The sequence below is a fragment of the Triturus cristatus genome, chromosome 11, assembly GCF_964204655.1.
Source record: "Triturus cristatus chromosome 11, aTriCri1.1, whole genome shotgun sequence".
NCBI lineage: Eukaryota > Metazoa > Chordata > Amphibia > Caudata > Salamandridae > Triturus > Triturus cristatus.
The window spans coordinates 408100044-408119502 of NC_140594.1; the positions used below are offsets into that span (position 1 = coordinate 408100044).

At 45.6% G+C, this 19459-nt stretch overlaps 1 protein-coding gene across 1 annotated transcript in view; it reads right to left on the bottom strand.

The window, feature by feature from the left end:
* The window catches only part of LOC146784322 (peptidyl-prolyl cis-trans isomerase F, mitochondrial-like), an 82353-nt gene that overhangs the window by 17869 nt on the left and 45025 nt on the right, over positions 1 to 19459 (bottom strand). The window contains exon 2 of the mRNA XM_085636039.1: positions 16785 to 16815. Within this exon, the coding sequence (XP_085492165.1) occupies positions 16785 to 16815 (31 nt within the window). The remainder of the gene's footprint in view (positions 1 to 16784; positions 16816 to 19459) is intronic.

Here is a 19459-nt window from a genome sequence, read left to right on the forward strand (position 1 = left end):
CATCATCCAACCGGAGGGTTCCCTTTTCTCCACAGCTCATTGGAGAGACAGCCTGCAGCCTTCGGTTGAGTAGCCAATCGTTGCACACCGCGGGCTATTTTCGAACGTGGGGCAGGAGCTTCAGCCAACCAGAGCAGCCCTCCGTCTGCGAGTGCATAATAGGGCTCTTGCCTGCAGAACTTCATTCTTCCTCGCTCGTACACCGGTACGATGTCTGAAAGGTCCGCGGGCCGCCAAGGAAGGCTTGCCGGGCCGCTGGCGGCCCGAGGGCCGTACTATGAGTAACCCTGATCTAGAGTAACGCAATGCAGCGCAAATCGTTCCATGGGTGGAGCATAGATGTTCCCACGCATACATCCATGGATTTTGGTGTATTCCCAGATTTACCATAACTGGTAGACCTGGGAATGCGTCAAAGTGCTGCGCCTCCCCAAGTGAGGCGTAACGAGGAGAAGTATTTTGTATTTCTTCTCGTTTTTTCTTCTCTCTATGTGTGCTGCATTCTGCAGCAAACATAGAAAGAGGAAAATGCCTCTAACGATTGTTTTTGTGCAGGAAAGAACCCCTTCCTTCACAAAAAACAATCCTGTCTGCAATGCAGGTAGGTACCCTTGCACCACTGCACATAGGGGGGCCTGTGTTGACATTAGACGGCACATTGTGCACCAACGCAAGGAAAGAATATTAAACACGGGCCATTCCAGTACTTCCACACAGCACAGCACAGCAGGGAGGCTTGCTGCACTGCGTGGAATAATGATAAATCTGCCCCGTGGTGTTTATGTCATGTGAAAGAGGGGAGTAGCGGGTGGGTCATGGATGTGCACAGCTTGGACTGCCTCCCCACTTTAATTATGCCTTTCATGCATGTGCAATGCTGCACGCTGCAAATGTTTTCTCTCACAAGCACGCCACGCTCAGCCGCTCCGAGGAGGCCAAGGGTTTAATACATGGTTTGCCTCCACACATATAAAAGCACACATAAATGCACGGCATGCGGGTTAGGAACATGAAGAGAAAAAATGTGCAAAATGAAACTGAAATTTTTTTATGCGTGAGTGCAAAACGAGAGGTCAGCTGTATTCTGAATCACGGACTACAGCTATATTCTTTTTAATGAAAACACAGTAGTTTTCCTATTCCAATAAATACCATGTGTAACAAGCTGCCTCGTGATCACCCGGAGTTGGAAGGCCCCAGGAAAATCCTCTTCCGAGAACAGCTGTCATGAATGTAAGCTTTTTAAAGCATTAGAGCAGGGTGTCAGTGTTCGGGTCAGAAGGGCTAGATCTATGCCAGATCTTTTAGATATCGCCACCCCCCCCCCCCCCCCCACAAGATAGATGCGCATGCATTAAAACTCAGTTGATCTAATTTGCTTAATCAGAGCCTATCCAGGAACTTCGGCATGGATTCAGACCTTTGCTGGATAGCTCAGGACAGAACTCTGTACTGGGAAAACAGGAGCCCGATAGGGTGGGAAAGCCCCAGATGATCGGTAAGCAATGGGAGGTACAGCAGGCCCAGTTTCAGGCTTTGGGATCTGGGGGGCCATGAAGAAGCATGGGTGGGCCATAGAGATGCATGGGGCTGTCCAGAGACTCCTAGGTGTCTGAGAACTGGCTCTAGGCATGCTGGATGGTCCACACCCTCAAACAATCAATAAACTTTATTCGATTTCAGCATATAAAACCATCAAAGTTATCAATACATAAAAGAGAATTCATAAAATCTGCATGCTTACCCTGTGTTTTACTAGAGGTTTAAACCTTTGTGCTTGATCTTTTCTGCTTTCTCCACCTCACCCTTCTTTCTCGGTGTCTCACCTTCCTCTCTCCCAACTTCGTCGTCCTTGCTGTCCCACTCACCTCACCCTTGATTTCCTTCCACCTCACTCTGTACACCATCTTACTCTCTCTCCACCATATCCACCTGTTCCCTTGCCGTGCCCTTCTCTTTCTCCACTTCACCCTCATATTTCTCTCACCTCACCCTCCTCTCTTCCTTCTCATCCTACTTTAGCTCTCTACTGACCTCGCCACTCTCTCACTGTGCGCCAACTTACTCTTGCTCCACTTCACCCTTCTATTTCCACTGCATCCTTCTCCCTCCACTTCACCCCTCTCTTTTCCTCCCCCTTCTCTCTCTTCCTCCCCTCCTCTCTGTCCCTTACCCTTGCTCACCCTCCGGTCTCTGCGACTCACCCTCCATCTCACCATTCTCCTTTTTTGCTCACTTTCCTCCCTTCTGCCTCAGCCTCCTCCCTATTCCCTTTCCATTCCTCTGCTTCTCCTTCCCTTCTCTCCACCTCACCCTTCTCTCTATCAGTTTAGAGCCCAATGGGTAAGAACAGCACTATAATGAGGGCCACTGGAATTATGCAACACGAAGTACCAAATTATGCAGCAGGGTTGAATACATTATGCAGCTTAATGCGAGGTAGTATTACTTTATAATTTTGTCATTTCTCACACATTAACACTATCTGGAAAAAGGTTTTACTTCATTAGTACCAGTTTAAAATCCAAGTACCGCAATAATGAGCTGAAAAGTGACAAGTAAACCTTCCGAAAGGGCCTTCAATTGTGCAGCAACATGTGACCACGCATTGAGTAATTTTTCATCCGTTTAAGAGGGCTTTTTGTTAAAGTCTGCAAATTATGAAGCAGATGGTGGATTATGTGGCAAATGTGCCAAATCCATAATTACACATAAAACACTGCGGCTGCAGAATCGCATTATTCTAGTGACCCTCACCATAATCCATTTCTGTCTGTTCATGTGACAAAATGAGAGAATTTGTTGGGAAAGAATAAATGTAGGGCCACCGGTGCCCCAAAGTGGAGTGAATGTTATTTAACTTCCTTCTATTGAGATTTAAGGTGGGTTGGTTGGATCTACAGATTGCCTCTGGATATGTTGACCTTTGATTTGCATGTACGTCACTTTTTGTATCAATGCGGAATGTGCTTACCCTGGACTAATCTCATGCGATGTAATTCTGAATGGTGCTGTTTGTTTGGTTACATTGAAAACTCAATAAAATTGATTATCCAAAAAAAAAAACTTCCTTCTATTGATAATAGCCAACTTCGGCTTTTGCGAGCACCTCAGGAGATTGCGAGTAGGCTGGACAGAGGCAGCACGTGATGCCAGTGCTGCCATGGAATTGTTGCAGGTGCTTTTCTTTCTATAATTGGCCCTTGCACTGCTCCTTTCCTTTCCCTATCTGTACTGCATCAGTGAAATTTGACATCTTTTCACTTATGAACAGTCAAAACATATCCATTGTCAGTGTTTTACTTCATATAGTGCCATAGGCAGGGTCACTCCAATTATGCAATTCTGTGGCTGCAGCGTGTTCCGCATAGGTATGGATTTGTAACATTTGTCACATAAACCATCATCTGCTGCATAATTTGCAGATTGTGATAAAAAATTGTAGCTCAAACGGATCAAAAGTTGCTATAACTGTAGTGGCACGTGCTGCTGCGCAGCGGAAGGCCCTTTGCAAAGGTTGGCTGACCACTTTTCAGTTCCTATTTCTGTATTTTGGTGTTAAATTGGTAGTAACGAGGTGTAACCTTTGCCAAGACAGTGTTAAACTATAAAAAAATTAAATAAAGACGTAATACTTTCACAAAATGTGCCTCGTTACGCAGTGCAATTTGTCTTTTCTTGACACATAATTTCGTCAATCCTGCAGCATAATTTGATTTTCCCCGGCCACGTGATTCCAGAGGCCCCAGCATAAATAAGGAAGAGCGGCACAGCAGAAAGAAAATAAAACAAACTACTACTAAGATAGATATCCTGCTTATATGCACATTTTCACTTATTTTTCTTAAAATGGCAAAATCCTTCACACGATTTCTGCCATAAAACTGGTTGCATCTCTTAATTACTGTGTCATGGGATCATGCGGTCTCCATATAGTGTGGATGTATCACATACTCTTTTTATTTACACTTGCACAGCAATAGCAATAACCCCCTGTGACCTCACCCCTCTCCCCAGGCACTTGTGGTAACCCAAGGCATTGGCATTACACATGGAAGCTGCAAAATTTGGTTTTCATAGCGAGGCCACAGTCCTGTGTTATGTTTTTTCATTAAGTAAAGGAGGACATTTTGGTTTTCTTGTTATAAATGGGTCTTGGGTGGGCCACAGGGCTATTTTATGAGGGCCTGGCCCACCCTCTAGAACCGAGCCTGAGGTACAGGAAAAGTAAAAGGTCCAGGGGTGGGGGGGGGGGGTGGGGTGAGGGAGGAAACAATGTGGGAGAGTCAAAGCGCATGTACAGCTTACTTTAGACACCTTTTGGCTCTAACGGACACCCACTGAGGTGCAAGAGAAGCAACTCCAAATACGACAAAAAACGACCCCTTCATTATAAAAGAAGCACACACGGTTCCCGGGGCACCACCTTCCAAGATGCGTCCACGTATCCTTCGGGTTACACAGGTTGAAAGAACTGGGTGTGCAGGTTGTGTCTTATGTTTAATGCTTGTCCAGGTCCTACATGTAGGAAGGTGGAATCTGATTGCATGGTTGCCCCCACTTTTGTCCTGGTGTTTTGCTGGTTTTCTACTTAGTTTGGCTGGGATCCTGCTATTCAGGACCCCAGCCTACCTGCTTCCCCCTTTAAATTGATTACAAGTACTTTAGGTACACTCCAGATTGGATTTTGGGATGTAATGTAATGTAATGTAAAATGTATTTCTATAGCGCCATTATCACTCGGAAGAGTATCATGGCGCTCGCCCAACCCGGATGAAAGGGGTTGGTGGGAGAAAACACACTTCACGCTAAACATTACATACTTAAACCATTGCCATACATGCAGCGTCAGTCATTGAAAAAAGCCAGGTTTTTAATGCCTTCCTGTATTGGGTTTCATGAGACATAAAGTGTATAGCAAAGGGAAGCTTATTCCACGCTTTGGTCCCCAGTACAAAAAGGGATTTACCGCCTCTAGTCACCAGCTTAAATCTGGGGGTTAAAAGCAGGTTCTGCCCTGCAGACCTTAAGCAACGTGCCGGATGGTAACGTTTAAAACCACTCTGTAGGTATTTAGGTCCTTGGTGGTGGAAGGCCCTAAAAGTAATTAGGAGGATCTTAAAAAGGATCCTCTTAACAACGGGAAGCCAGTGAAGCGCATTCAATGCTGCTGAGGCTGACGACTTACGCGGCAGACGTAAAACTAGACGAGCTGCTGCGTGCTGGACTATTTGCAATCTATGGAGAACCGATTTGTTTGCTCCAGCATATAAACTGTTGCAATAGTCGAGCCTGGAGTTTATTAGTGCCACAGCAACTGTTTTCCTAGCTGACAGAGGCAAAAGATCAAAAAACATTCTCAGCGCTTTTATCATATGGAAACAAGTGCCAGCTACCGCAACCGCTTGCTGCTTAAAAGACAGTTGGTTGTCAAATTTAATGCCTAAATTCCGAGCTGAGGTGATGGTATTAGGGGGAGCTACTGCATCCTCAGGCCAACAGCTCTTTGGGGAAAACAACTTGTGCTTTCCAAATGGCAAAATCTCAGTCTTATCAGCGTTACATTTAAGGTGATTGTCAGTCATCCACTTAAATGTTGCTGTTAGACACTCTTTGAGATTTTTCTCAGCATCAGGTTGCTCCCTATCCAGTACTAAAATAAGCTGAGTGTCGTCAGCATACGAAATAGTACTGATCTGAAATGAGGTGATCAGTTTTACCAGGGGAACCATATACAAGTTAAAAAGTATAGGGCTCAGACTTGATCCCTGGGGAACTCCAAAACTGAGCGCCTTTGCTTCAGATTGATAGGGGCCCAGCACTGTAATTTGACGCCTGTCTCTAAGAAAGTTATCCAGCCAAGCCAGAGCCATCCCAGCCACTCCTGCGGCAGCCAACCGGTCCCCTAAGATGGAATGTGAAACCGTGTCGAAGGCTGCCGACAGGTCAAGTAAAATTAAGACCGCCTCCTTTCCTTGGTCCATGGCCATGCGAAGGGTTTCTGCTGTATACAGCAGAGCAGACTCGGTGGAATGGCTTGAGCGAAACCCTGACTGATGTGGATGTAAGATATTATTTACTTCCAGGAAGCTCGTAAGTTGTTTAGTCACGAACCTCTCAGTCAGCTTGGACATCACCGGCAATAAGGAGATCGGACGTAGATTAGAAAGAGTGGTAGGGTCGGCAAGGGCTTTTTTTTTTAAAGTGGCTTAACAGCGGCAAGCTTCCAGTCATTGGGAACCTCTGCCGTGGCTAGGGATGAATTAATAATACTGTTGATGATGGGATTCATAATTTCTACCAAGGTTTGTAATACTAGAGGGGGACATGGGTCGAAGGGGGATCCTGATTTGCAAGCTGAAATAGCTTTAAAGGAGTCTTCAAGAGAGACGGGAGCAAAAGTATCCAGACATACTAGAGAGCTCATCCTCTCCCCTCTTTCTATATTTCCTAAAGTGGGAGACACTGGAGGAAAACTCTTCACAATATTGAGGATTTTGTTCTCAAAGTAGTCTGAAATTGCATTACAAAGTTTTAAGGAAGGTGGAATTTCCTGCAAGAGGGCTGATGGATTCATGAAACCTTTAACTATCTGGAAGATTTCTTTTTGCTCTTGATCGGCCATCATTATGGCCTGAAGATAGTATACTTTTTTTAGCTGATTTTATGCCTGCATGATACTTTCTCCTAGCAAGTTTATATGTCTCACGGGCAGTAGTTTCATAATGTCTGCGCCACTGTCGTTCTAATCTTCTTAGTTTACCTATTTCTATTCTCAACTCCCGAGTAAACCAGGGGGCATTCCTTTTAATTTTGGTTGAAGTAGGATTTTTAAGACTCGTGGGGCCTAATTTCTGGCCTACCATGGTTAGCCAATCACAGAAATTATGGTAGTCTATAGAAGTACTACCTGTTAGTACTGGAGTATAAGCTGCACAGGAGTCCAGCACATCAGATCGGTTAGAGATTTGTTTCCAATTCGGTTTATATGTCAGATTTGATATTAGGGGGTTATTAGTGATAGCACCCAAATTTTTATGATGTAAAGGAACACAAAATGGAATGAAAAAATGATCAGACCAGATCTGGGGGCAAGGGGATTGAACTGTAAGTCCAGTAAAATTAGAACAAACACAGTCCAATAAGTGCCCTCCCAAATGTGTGTGTTGATGCGTCAGAAGGGTGAGTCCTAATATATTAATGGTGTCCATAAAATGATCAACTCCTGGGGCATTAGGAGAGTCAAGATGTAAATTCAGATCGCCCAGTATAGTGAAGTTAGAACATCTAAGCGATAGATCACTTAGGACTTCCCCCACAGTATCTAAAAACTCCTTCGGGGGGCCTGGAGGACGATAAACAAGTACACCCGAAAAGGTCAATGAATCATGGATGCCTAGCGAAAAAAATAATGCTTCCGCTCCTTTGATGTCGATACCCTTATAAGTCCCTAGTATATGGTATACTATGTACCCAGGGCATAGGTACCCCAGAGGCATACCAGGGGCTGCAGTATGTATTATGCCACCCCTGGAAAGCCTTCCAAAATGACACCACAGGTCTGCTACTGCAGCCTGGGTAAGGTGGTGTATGCACCCCTTACTGAGATATAGGTTACCTATATCTCTCCATATCACTGCACATGTAAACCTATTAGAAACCCCTATGGCAGGCCTTCACAATCCTGAAGGCAAGGTGCTGGGTTTTATGTGAGAGGGTGCCAATGCAAGAGCAGAGCCCCTCTGCAGCCTTCGGAACCTTTATTCCGGGGTTGGTTGTGATGCAACCAAACAATATACTCTTAAGTCCATTATAACCAAACGGTAAATGCTAACTTTGGGATGGCTGCACGGAAACATGCAGTGTTTGGTGTCAAACACCTTGGAATCATACCCCCACACCAGTAACTGGTGTGGGAGTATGATCCCACCCTTCTAGCGGGAGACATATGACAGCTCTGGTATACCCGGTACCAGCTAACAGAGCCCTGGCATCACAAAATGGATGCTGCCAGCCACAGACACGAGTTTGCCCTCCTGCTGCTGAACGAAACTCCGGCAGGTGAGGCCTGGACAATAGGTTTCCTGTCACAGGGAGGTGTCACCACCTCCCAGACAGGTTTTAGTGTATTGGGGCTGGGTGGGTGCACTCCAAGAGTGCTTTGAAGTCTGCACTGGGGGCACATTTGGTGTCCCTGTGCATAGTCCAGCTCAAACCGGTTGCAGGGGCTACCAGCCCCTGCTCTGGCGTGAAACTGGACAAAGGAAATGGGTGTAGCCATCCCTCTTTCCTGACCCTCCTATAGGTGGGTCCCTAGAGTTTGTCCGACCCCTTCCTTGGGTATAAGATAGGAACCCCTGGCAACAGGACTTTAGATTACACCTGGACGAACCTCTGATACTGAATCATGGAACTTCGACAATCTATATTGAACTAGATGACGGAAGAATCTCCCTTGGAGTAAAGGAGTTACTCCCCTGCAAGGCAGGCACCAAAGATGCATCTGTCCGGTTTGCATCTCCGAAGCTCCCGCCGGACTCCGAAGAATTTTGCAACACAGGAGGTTGGTTTCCTTGGTCTCTGAGGTCAATCTGTGCACTCAGCAATTCTGAAGGCTGTATCCCTCTCGGAAGACCGTGCAACCCGAACCCCTGGACACCACCACTATTTGAAGAAGCATCAGCTTTCCAGCGACTCCTGCAGCTGAGCTTTGGGTTACTTGTAGCCCCGAGCAGCATTTGCACTGAAGATTGCCCGCTTACACTCCACGAGTGTTCCGTCAGCTGACCCTTTGTGTTTTCTCTCGCGGTCCCTTCGCGATCCCTAGTCCTTCGACTGGTGGGTCCCTGGTGGGTCCCTGTGAAGACAACTTTACTTCTAATTGGGCTTACCTGGTTGCTCCAGATGTGTCCTGACTCTCCATTGCTTGGGAAGTCCCCAGGACCTTCCTGGTCTGCACCGAAGCCTCTTTTCTCTTGCTGCATTGGTTGCTGTTGCCAAGGCTTGTTGGGTCTAATACGGGCACCGACACCGCAGCACTCGACATCCTTTGTGGGACAGCTCGAATCCAGCTCCTGGTTGTCGTCGACACCTCCTGGTCCTCGTGGCTGCAGAGTCAAGCTCCACCTCTTCGCACCTGAAACACCCAACATTGGTTGGCATTCGCCTATCGTGTCCCTGGTCACTGGCAAATGGCCCACACTCTGTCCCCTCTGCTTTCAGGTTCTTCTGATCTTCGATCCAGGTTTGGATCACCCCGGACACTTTTCCTCTTCCCGGCAGCAGCACTTTGCAACAGATCGCCATTGAAATCAATGATGATTCCCGACACCATTTGACACCTATGCACTCGGCTTCCCTGGGTGATGTAACTCGAGTACTACGGTGCTCCTGTGGGTGCTGGCCCTAGAACGCCCCAAGTCTAAAGGGGTTTGCTCAAAGTCCTTTCCAAAGTGTCCTTAACTTCTAAAATTCCAACCGCTACTTTCCCACACAATAGTACAGGGCTCGCGGCTGTGTTCTCACACTGCACACGTCCCCCGTGGGTCTCCTGTGTCACTACCTTGGGTGGTTCCTTGGGGTCCCAGTGATTCTACATGCTCTAGGCCCTGTGTCTAGTCAATATGTGGTTCTTATACCACTTTCCTAATATATGGTTTGGTCCGCCCCTAGCGCCCATTGAATATTGTGCTATTTACTGTCGTTTTAGAACTGTATTATTGTGGATCTTGGACTCTAATCTCATAAAGAGATTAGTAGTGAGTGTTTAGAAATAAATACATATATTTTATATATACCTTGTGTGGTTTTCCTTTCATTTAGTGAGTCAAGAGGTTATAATCTGGTAAACCAAGCTGCTTTACACTCCTTCAAGACTTGACCCGAAGGCTGCTCTCCTTAGCTACCACTAGGATAGCTTTCAATAAAGGTTGTCTTTAAACCTATCATCAATAAGGGTTGTTTGGACTGGTGCAAGGTGCCCACTATAACTAGTGGACAGCATATGCCAGGCCAACTTCTCACACTACACTCCCAGTCTTCCAGAAGAAGACCAGGGACAGCATCAAACAGGTTTCGACCCCATCCTCTGGTGAGTCTTTCGGGAGCAGACCCCAGCCACTGTGGTGCCTACATGCCTTCCCTTAAAAAAAAACATATTGCCATTGTATACGGAAACGATCTGCCCCTCGCTCCCCATAGAGCCGCAGGGGTAGGATTTCTAACCCCCTGGTGCAAGTACTGAGTCAATGCACCAATAGAAATCCAATTGGACTGCAACCCATAAATTACCCGCTGAGCAATACTGCACAAGAAGTGTTTCTTGTAACAATCAACTACACAAGATTGGTTCACTAGCTACAAATACATCCAACTCACATCACCCGAATGGCCTTAGGATTTAAACACCATGCAGTGCCAGTGATGGGAATATTTAGTATTTGTACCTATACTTCCAAAGTGAAGTCCGAGTACTGCAAGTGACGAATGGCCAGGTGTAGATTGCAGAACAACCACAGACAGGCAAAGTACGACAATGCGGTATCCTTTGTGCAGACTCAGAGTCAGTTGCATGGCAGCGGCAGTGGGCACCACTGTCTTGTGCCACAGTCACTCTGTCCTTGCAGAGGGAATCATTGCAATGGTATACACACTCTAGGTACGGAACATAGATCCCACAACACATAACACCATTCTGGTGGAGGAGATGTGAAAGCCTAGATTTTAATGAGTGACAGCAGTTTCTTCTCCCAGAGATGCAGATGTAAAGATCTGGACAGGATAACCAGATTCACTGACCAATCACCCGTCTCGCATTGCCTGGTGAGATGGGCGTAGCCTCCTTGACTATAGTGGGGTAGTCTTTTGGATGTAAGCTCGATATAAAAGTCAATTGACTTCTTTGGTGGGAACCAAATGCAAAACAAATCATAAAACTAATCAATCAAGATGTGAGCCACTGCAGAGTGAAAGTATCAGGGAATTCAAGAATACATGGCAATCTGCGCAAGAAGGAGCAGGTGAATTTAAAAGCAGAGACATTTTTCTTCATTGCTCACTCTTCCTAGATCAGACTGACAAGGGTTTTCTCCAAGGCAAGGGTAAAGTAGAAAGTCCAACAGAATTCTCATGTGATGGCTCAGCCTTATCCTCCACTGAGAAGTCCAATTTTTGCAAGGAAATTGACTCCTTCAAAAGCATGGGATTTTCACTCTTCATGAATCTGAGCAATCTCAGGGGTTTGTGGTCTCTCTGGACTTTGAAGGTGGTAATAAACAACAAGTATGGACAAAAGCACTTCAGCCTTAATGACAGTAAGGTATTTTTCTCAATCGTTGTCTAGTTCAGCTGTCTGGCAGGTGACATCGATGCTCTTTCCCTTTCTCAGTGACTTGATGCTGGATAGCACCAACATCCTTACATGAGATATTCATTAAGGGCTAAATGTAGTCTTCAGACTTCTGAACAGAGCCTTTCAAACACTCAAAAGTCACCTTCTTTGGCTGCTTCTTAAAGGTCATGATAGTCAAGGGCAGGATAGTCATGGGGCAGCGCTTGTCTTTAAGTAGTCTACGAAGTGCTTGCATTGCCCACTGAGATTAAGTTGAACATTGAAATCCCATCTATGTATTTGGCACAGATGCTGTAAAGTCTTTCCAGATCCCTGCTCACCCAACTTTGGAAGCTGGTAGGGACATTCTATAGTCCAAAGGACACTATGCCAAACTGGTTAATGCCCTTGGATGAGGCACACTGTCTTCTTCCTGGCACCAAATTTGAGAGTATTGTATCAGCGTCCTTGGTCAGATCAATTGCACTGAGGATTTTTATAGCACCCGCTTAATCCGATATCTTGTCAACTGAGGAAACTCAACCTTGTTCTTCATCACAACAATGTCCCATGGTGCTCCATGTTAAAATATAGTTCCTTCAACCCTTGCTTTTGAACTAGCACCACCAGGTTTGCTTATGGATCCTCTGAAGGCTCAAACAGATCCAGCACAGGGGGCACCTCTGCCTTGAAACACTCCAGGGTCTTATATCACATTCTGTGGGTCTTGTTTTTGACAGAAAGACGGTTTCCATGATCACATTTTCCATGGAGTGACTGTAAGCAGCTGGCACGCTGCCCCAGGGCGGTTTGCCAATGTTCCTCATGGTCATAGATCAGGTACTCAGATTGGAAGCAAGGTTAACTTCTTCTGCTATGAAATTCTCCTTAGGTTATCGTAACAGTCTAGGAAGAACTCGCCATCCTATTCATCTTATTCTGGAGCGACAGAGAGTACTGCACTTGTAGATCTTTGGACAGCTTTAGCAGGTTCAAGTGGAACACCCCCCTGGGGTTACCAAGCAGCACCAATATGAACTAAACATTCACCCCACGAATCTTCCTCCATGTGAACTAAGCATTAAACTCAGTGATCTTCCTTAATGTGAACTGTGAGCATTAACCCTATCGATCATCCGCATAGTGAAGTAGATCATTAAACTCATTGATCTTCCTCAATATGAAGCATTAAACTCATTACTCTTCCTCAATATGAAGCATTAAACTCATTGATCTTCCTCAATATGAAGCATTAAACTCATTGATCTTCTTCAATCTGAGTTAATCATTAAACTTATTGATCTTCCTCAATATGAAGCATTAAACTAATTAATCTTCCTCAATATGAAGCATTAAACTCATTGATCTTCTTCAATATGAGTTAATCATTAAACTTATTGATCCTTGGGAACAGGTGGTACAGACATTGCGCTCTGTAACAGCGGTGCGATTAGAAGTCTCTATAAAACAATGCTTGGTGGGTGTACTCCCAACGCCGAAGAGAGAGACGCAAATCTGTCTTAAGTTTGCAATGCTGGGACTGGTTCTGGCTAAACGACGTATCGCAATAAACTGGACTCTTCCCGCGCCCCCCTCGCTGGATAGATGGTGCAATGATATGCGTGAATGGGGTGTGGTGGAAGAATGTCGCCTCAGGGCTGTGAGAACGGATGAGAATGCTGAAAAATGGACCTGACAGAATGGGGACATATGCTAACAGAGATGTCATTGACAACTGCCCAGAGCAATGACGGAGTTACACTCACACAATTGTCCACTCACAGTGCGCTGCTCCCTGGCGTAGAGAATACAAATAGCCAACCCGCATCAATACAAAACTAGTTAAGCCATTATGTCTGCTTGCCCAGATAATGAATGCTACTGCTGCCGGTCTCTGCCGGAGAGAGAGGAGGGGTGGGGTGGTGGTGGGGGGGGGGGGTTAATCTTTGGTTAAGTATTACTGTTTTATAAAAAACTTAAAGTACATTGCGATATATGGAAATTCACTGGATTAGTATAGCTGATGTTTAATTGACATGGGAAGAACCATTGTTTGAGAATACTGGATCCCATACGACATGTATATGACAAATGTGTAAGCTATGATGTGATGCAATGTTACCAATAAAAACCAAGTTACAAAAAAAATGTCTTGATCTTCCGCAATATCAACTGAGTATTAAACTAACTGATCTTCCTCAAAGTGAACTGATCATTAAACTCATAGATCTGCCTCAATATTAAGTAAGCATTAACTCATAGACTTTCCTCAATGTGCACTGAGCATTAAACTCATTGATCTTCCTCAATATGAATGTAGCATTAGCCTCATTGAGTTTCCTCAATATGAACCAAGTAGTTAGGCTTACAAATCATATCAGAAGAGTGCAGAGGCCACACCATTTGTTCTCCAAAGTCAAAGACTGCTGGAGTCCAGGACCAGTTCTTCTGGACCTCACAGGCAAGTGCAACAGTCTTTCAGTAGCTAATGACTTGCTAAAGGTTAGTTAGCCTTTGCTCTGTGCACCAACTAGTTCATTTGCTTTTTGAGGCCCACTACACAGTCTACCAAGCCATGCCTTGCCAGACCTCCTTCATATACCAAAGTGATGTCCATAAGGTTGACATTGGCAAAATAACTGAACTGATATGAAAATCGCGCCTTTCTATGGCACCTCCTGATATTCTGAAATTATGATAACATGCTTCAAAAGCCCATTGATGGGGTGGTGGTAGGAGGTGGGAAACGTGCAAATGACTGTGCATTCATCCCATATGGTTTTCAGGTCGATGGATGTGAAGTTTGTTCCATGGTCAGAAATCACCTTTGTGACAATAGAAAAACCTAACTGGAGAACAAACACCAATAGGACCTCTGGCTGCCGAAGCTGCAGGCGGGTGAAAGGAATCACAAGTATACTCACCCTTTCATCTGCATTTCAGCCTTTGGTCATGGCATCGTGAGTTCTGATCTGATCTCCTGACTTACCACTAACACCCTCATTGAGTTAATGAAGGTAACCATTAGTATCAGTGAATGCTATTTATTTTCTGCCAAAAACTTACCATCTCCAAAAGCAGAGTAACCATCTAGAAGCTGCTGATAAATACAGGGCTAATATCGAGCGTCCGTAATAACATTAGAAGGAGCGACTCCACTAGAAACAGTTAACATCTTCTCAGCAAAGTTCTTATTTAATTGCAGACATGGTTTTATGCATAAATTTGATGCCCTGAAATTCTGCAAGAAAATCAGATTCAAAGTCCTCGCTGTAGTGCGATGCAGTGGAAAACTCCTCGCTAGAATCAAAGACTCCTTGTCTTCCTCTTGAAAGGCGTGAAGCCAAGAGAACACACCTCTGCCTCCAGCGAGTCTTGTAACGAGACAGAACAGTGGTTCGCAATGGGAGAAATGGTGAAAAGCCTCAGAAGCCCTTGAAATTCTGCTAAAACTGCAGAAATCCACAATGTGTGGGTAGCCCTTGTGGAGACCAATGGGCCGGGGAAGGATAGGGGGGACTCCCTTGCCTTCAAGGGACCCTCTGACACTTCTAAACACTCCTCTGTCTGACCCACTTCACTGTTGTCTGGAATGTCTGTGAAGAGTCCAGAAATTCACAGCTGCTGTCTAGGCTCTCCTCCATCCTGCACCTTATGCATCACTTGTAGTTTGCAGCACATATATAACAAAGGCAAAAACAAACAAGCATTGGCAAAGCCAATCGAGCTGCACTCAGGTGTCGCAGGCAGGACTGATTGGCTTTGACAGTGCCTTTCCCCATTTTGCTTCCACCCATAACATAACTTACATACATAATGCAGCTGGTCCTTTATTGTAATATAAGTGAAGGCAATTAGCCTCATCATATGCGTAAATCCACCGGGGAAAAAATGTACTTCATTGTTAGGGATGGCAGACCAATATTTGACTTTCCCAGTGTTTTTTTCTGTCCACTCTATACCCTTTTTATTTTTTTTGTCGTCCTTTTCTCTTTATACTATATTTTCATGTTATAGTAATTAATAGTCTACAGAACCGTTTCATAGTACCAATTAAAGTCATGTTTCCATGCAATATCTATCAAACCTTAAAAGGATTTCTGTTCTAAGTACACCTGTGTGGCAGGAAGCACCCATCAAACTATATTAAAATGTAGTTTTTATTGCAAGCATATAGATGCCATGTTTAGGTGGCAACGTGTTTGGTTTTTATTTTAGTGGCACATGCTTGCAATTAAAAAATAATAATAAAAAGTTAACCAACGCATCAACTTGCCAGACATGCTGGCTTTTGCCAATGCTTGTTTCAACAGAGAGGTGATGATAGTTTGAGCCCAAGGCCGCTTTAATGATGGAAGTGATACATGGGGCAAACAAACCAAAAAAGGCCTGGGAAAGAAGCCACAAGCCAGCCAGTGCTAGTTGAAGACGTTATGTTGTGTTGATTTATGAGCGCACTTATCACCCATGAGGGTATCCAGGCGCTTGAGCAGGTGTGCAGGCGTGTGGCCCCTGCAGACTTATTTGAACAGCAAGGTCTTCGGCTTCTTGCAGACCTCAATAAGCGCGGGGGAGGCTCTGACATGTCGTTGGCGGTCGTTGCATGGTTTGGGTGCGATGTAGGAGAGCGAGCGGCCTCCTGCGCTGATTTTGTGGATGCAGGTGTGTGTGGCGAGTGACAGTGAGGCTGAGCATAGGTGTCTAGCAGGATTGGAGAAGTGTATGCGGCTGTTCAAGTATGCTGGTCCAGTCAAGAAGACGAAAGGCTTCTTGTACAAAAACAGATTGGAAAACATTTAATTGGGTGGGGGAAGGGGGGCAATTAGAAGCTGAAAAGGTGAAAGAAGCAGAGAATGTCTTAGTAGCCAGCGCCATCTTGATTCGTATGCCAACTCTGTCAGAGCAAAATGTAGCAAGCTAATTGCAAGAATATTCGCAGGCTGGGAATGATTGCTTCATCGCTGTGTGATGCATTAATCCTATGAAATGAAATAGAACTTTCTCTAGATGAGTAGCATGACGAGAAACAATTGCTCGTTCGAGTTTATCAAGGACAATAAGGAGAAGCGATGAGGAGGAGGAAAAACGAGCATGGGCCACGCTCCTTTTTAAAAAAAAATTATTAATATGATGTTTTTCATATGTGAGTCAGAGAGCCGCGCCCTGGCCTCGCCCAAAGTTAGTCACGAAGCATTCCTTTAGTAAACGTAATTCACACCAGGCTCAAAAGATTAGAGGGGGAGGTCTCAAGTTGTCCCAGTCAGCTGGGTCGATTTCACCGGCTCGTGTTTCTTTCTTTACATTCTAGCTGCTTGCAGTTTTGCCACAAGTCCCAGAATGCAAATCGAAAACCAGGACTTGAATGGGGTGCTCAGTCTGACACGGGACAGCATGAGAGCCCTGAGAAGGGGCTAAACACCCCCCCCCCCACACACACACACACACACACACCCACCTGCGGTCTTCGGCACCACGTCAAACCTCAGCTGTGTGGAGAGAGAAGAGAGCTGTGTTAGAGGGCGCTGGAAAACAACCATACGTCGAAGACATTCAGATGACTGACAGCTAGTTGCTCCTGGGCTCTGAACTAGTACTGGCTTTTTAACCAAAAGTAGGCAAGATTACTTTGCAGGCTGGGCCTTACAGGCCTATTTTATTAACAGGAGAGGTAACAGTGCAAGGCCTTTATTATCAGAGGCCCAGATGTGGCCAAGTCAAGGTAGATCACCCCTTCCCAGGTGTTACCAATATGGATTTAGTGGTATCTCCAGGGTGAGCAGGTAAGATAATGAGCATTATTTTTCAGCAGAGGAGCAAAAAGTTCGGACATGCAAACAAGTCGTCAAAGGTTCCAAACTTTTATGGTCTGGAAGAGAACCACACATACTGTTTCTCTCCTATTCGTAAACCCGGGTAACTCTTCCAGAGTGGCTTATTAACAGTTATCGACACAAAGAACTCTTTCAAGGTACCGGAATTCTGCAGCACCTCTGCAATTCCAGGACTGCCACCCACCACTAGCTCTCCTCCTAATGCACCTTAGTTAGCACGCCTCAACTCAGCCTTGCAGACCTCCCTGCGACCCTGATCTGACCACCCCCTCCTGCTCCAGTACTGTGGCCCGGGTCCCCTGCCACTGCAACTCAGTCCGACTGTTCGTCTTGCTATTCCAGTACTGGGTCATACACAGGTTTTTCAATAACTCTCAGTCTTTGAGCTCTCTTCTTATTCCAGTTCCTGTCCACAAGCACAGAAGAGGAAAGCATGCACAGTTCAGGGCTGTATATCCTGCCCTAAACCATACGCGGCATTACAACATATACATACAGGTGCTATGTTAAGACTGGCCTCATGGCGATCAGAATGATCCGGCTTCTAAATTCATTTTTTATGTTATCATCCTGGCACGACGGGAAATATGCAAGGCCTGGAAGAGTGAAAATGCCCCAAATTTTGTAGATTGTCTGAAATACCTTATTTACATAAGTGAACTTGATATGGCCTGCGATAGCGCAAGCCAAGATACGATCTGGGCGGCCCTTGTGGCATGGCGGAACAGATGAGCATATTCCAATGACTTTCACCTGGGCACTGTTGGTTCTTTGTCTCCAAAACACCTAAGGGTCTAACGGTTCGAATGGAATGGAGTGAAATAAGAAAACAGCTGCTACTAGAGGGGTATCTCCTTCTAATCTCTCCTCAGACCTCAAAACATCGAGATCGGAATAACGCGGGAAGAGGAGAGGGGGCGGGTTTTCTCCATCTAGAATGCCCACTTTGGTATATGAGGAATAAAAAAAAAAATAAAAAAAAAAAGACTGGCCTTTAGACTTCACTTCTACCACCACAGTGCTACATCAGACTACTAGAGTCCTGACCATCAACAGAGCAGAGTCATAAACCAATCATATTATAAATTCACTTGGTCAGTCGCATTCTTATACACTTCGAGCCTGCAAGGTATCCTTGAAAATTACTTCTAATCCTCTTCCTCTGGGGTACTTGGTGGAGGGTTCGGGTGAGGGGTTGGGACAGCTGTGTGGGTGATTCCAGGCATATTCACCGAGCCCGGTTTCAGTAAACGATAGGAAATCCAGGTCATAGATGTTTTAGCAGTCTTTGGTGATTGACCGTGTGCTGTTGAGAAGACAGTCCAGCTGGGGAGAAGTGGAGGGGTGGAGGTGTTTAGGGATGTGGAATAGTTGGGGTTGAGGAGTAGGAGGAAGGCAAGAAAGAGAAATCTCAGTTGGGGTAGAGGTAGAAGACTCACCGCTTGGCTCCAGGAGGTGAAGACGGACCTCGATCGGATTATGGGTGGCGTACTTGATATAACTACATATTTCTACACAAGTAGTTAACATCCTACTCTCGCCTCTGGCCTAGTATTGCCCACCTCTGTGAGCTGCTTCATCTCATTCACCGGTGGACTCTTCAGAGCATATGCTATGACTGGTTGTAAAATGCCCACTTCTATGGGTCAGTGGCGGCCTGTCATTATGGGCCCCAGGCTCTGCTTCCATCCCTTTTCCGAAGCACGGTAAGTGTCTGTCAGTTTGACCAAAGGCCAGCCTGACTGACACTCATCTGTCAGAGTCCGGCAGTTAGGGGCCTTACAAGTGCATGGCAGTCTGAGCCAAGGTTGCGGAGGGCAGTGACCTCATCAGCCCGGCAAAGCGCAGTGCACTGCATCCCCTTATGACGAGGGATAGCTTCACCAACTGAGTCATCCCTGGGTGTGTCAGGTTTAAGTCATGAAGTGACCAAGGCTGATCTATCAATGACGCTTTACAGACACCATTGTTTCACAACTTGGCAAAGAGGAGGGTGGGATCTGTAAGTCTCACTGTCCCCACCCCACTGTGTGACGAGTTAGGCCAGGTCTCTTCTCACTGGCTGACCTACCACAAGGTTAGCCACTGAGAGAAAGTGGTGGGATCTCTAGTTATTTCCCTCTCAAACGTACAGCTCTTTCCTGAGCCTTCATGCTTCGTCATCCCATCACCTACTGGTCCTGCATTCCCTGCTGTGGACCGGTAAGTGCTTTTGAATGTATGGGTGTGAGTGAGTGTGCTTGTGATGGGTGGATGTGAGTATTTATGTGTGCTTATGAATGGACCGTGAGTATGCTTG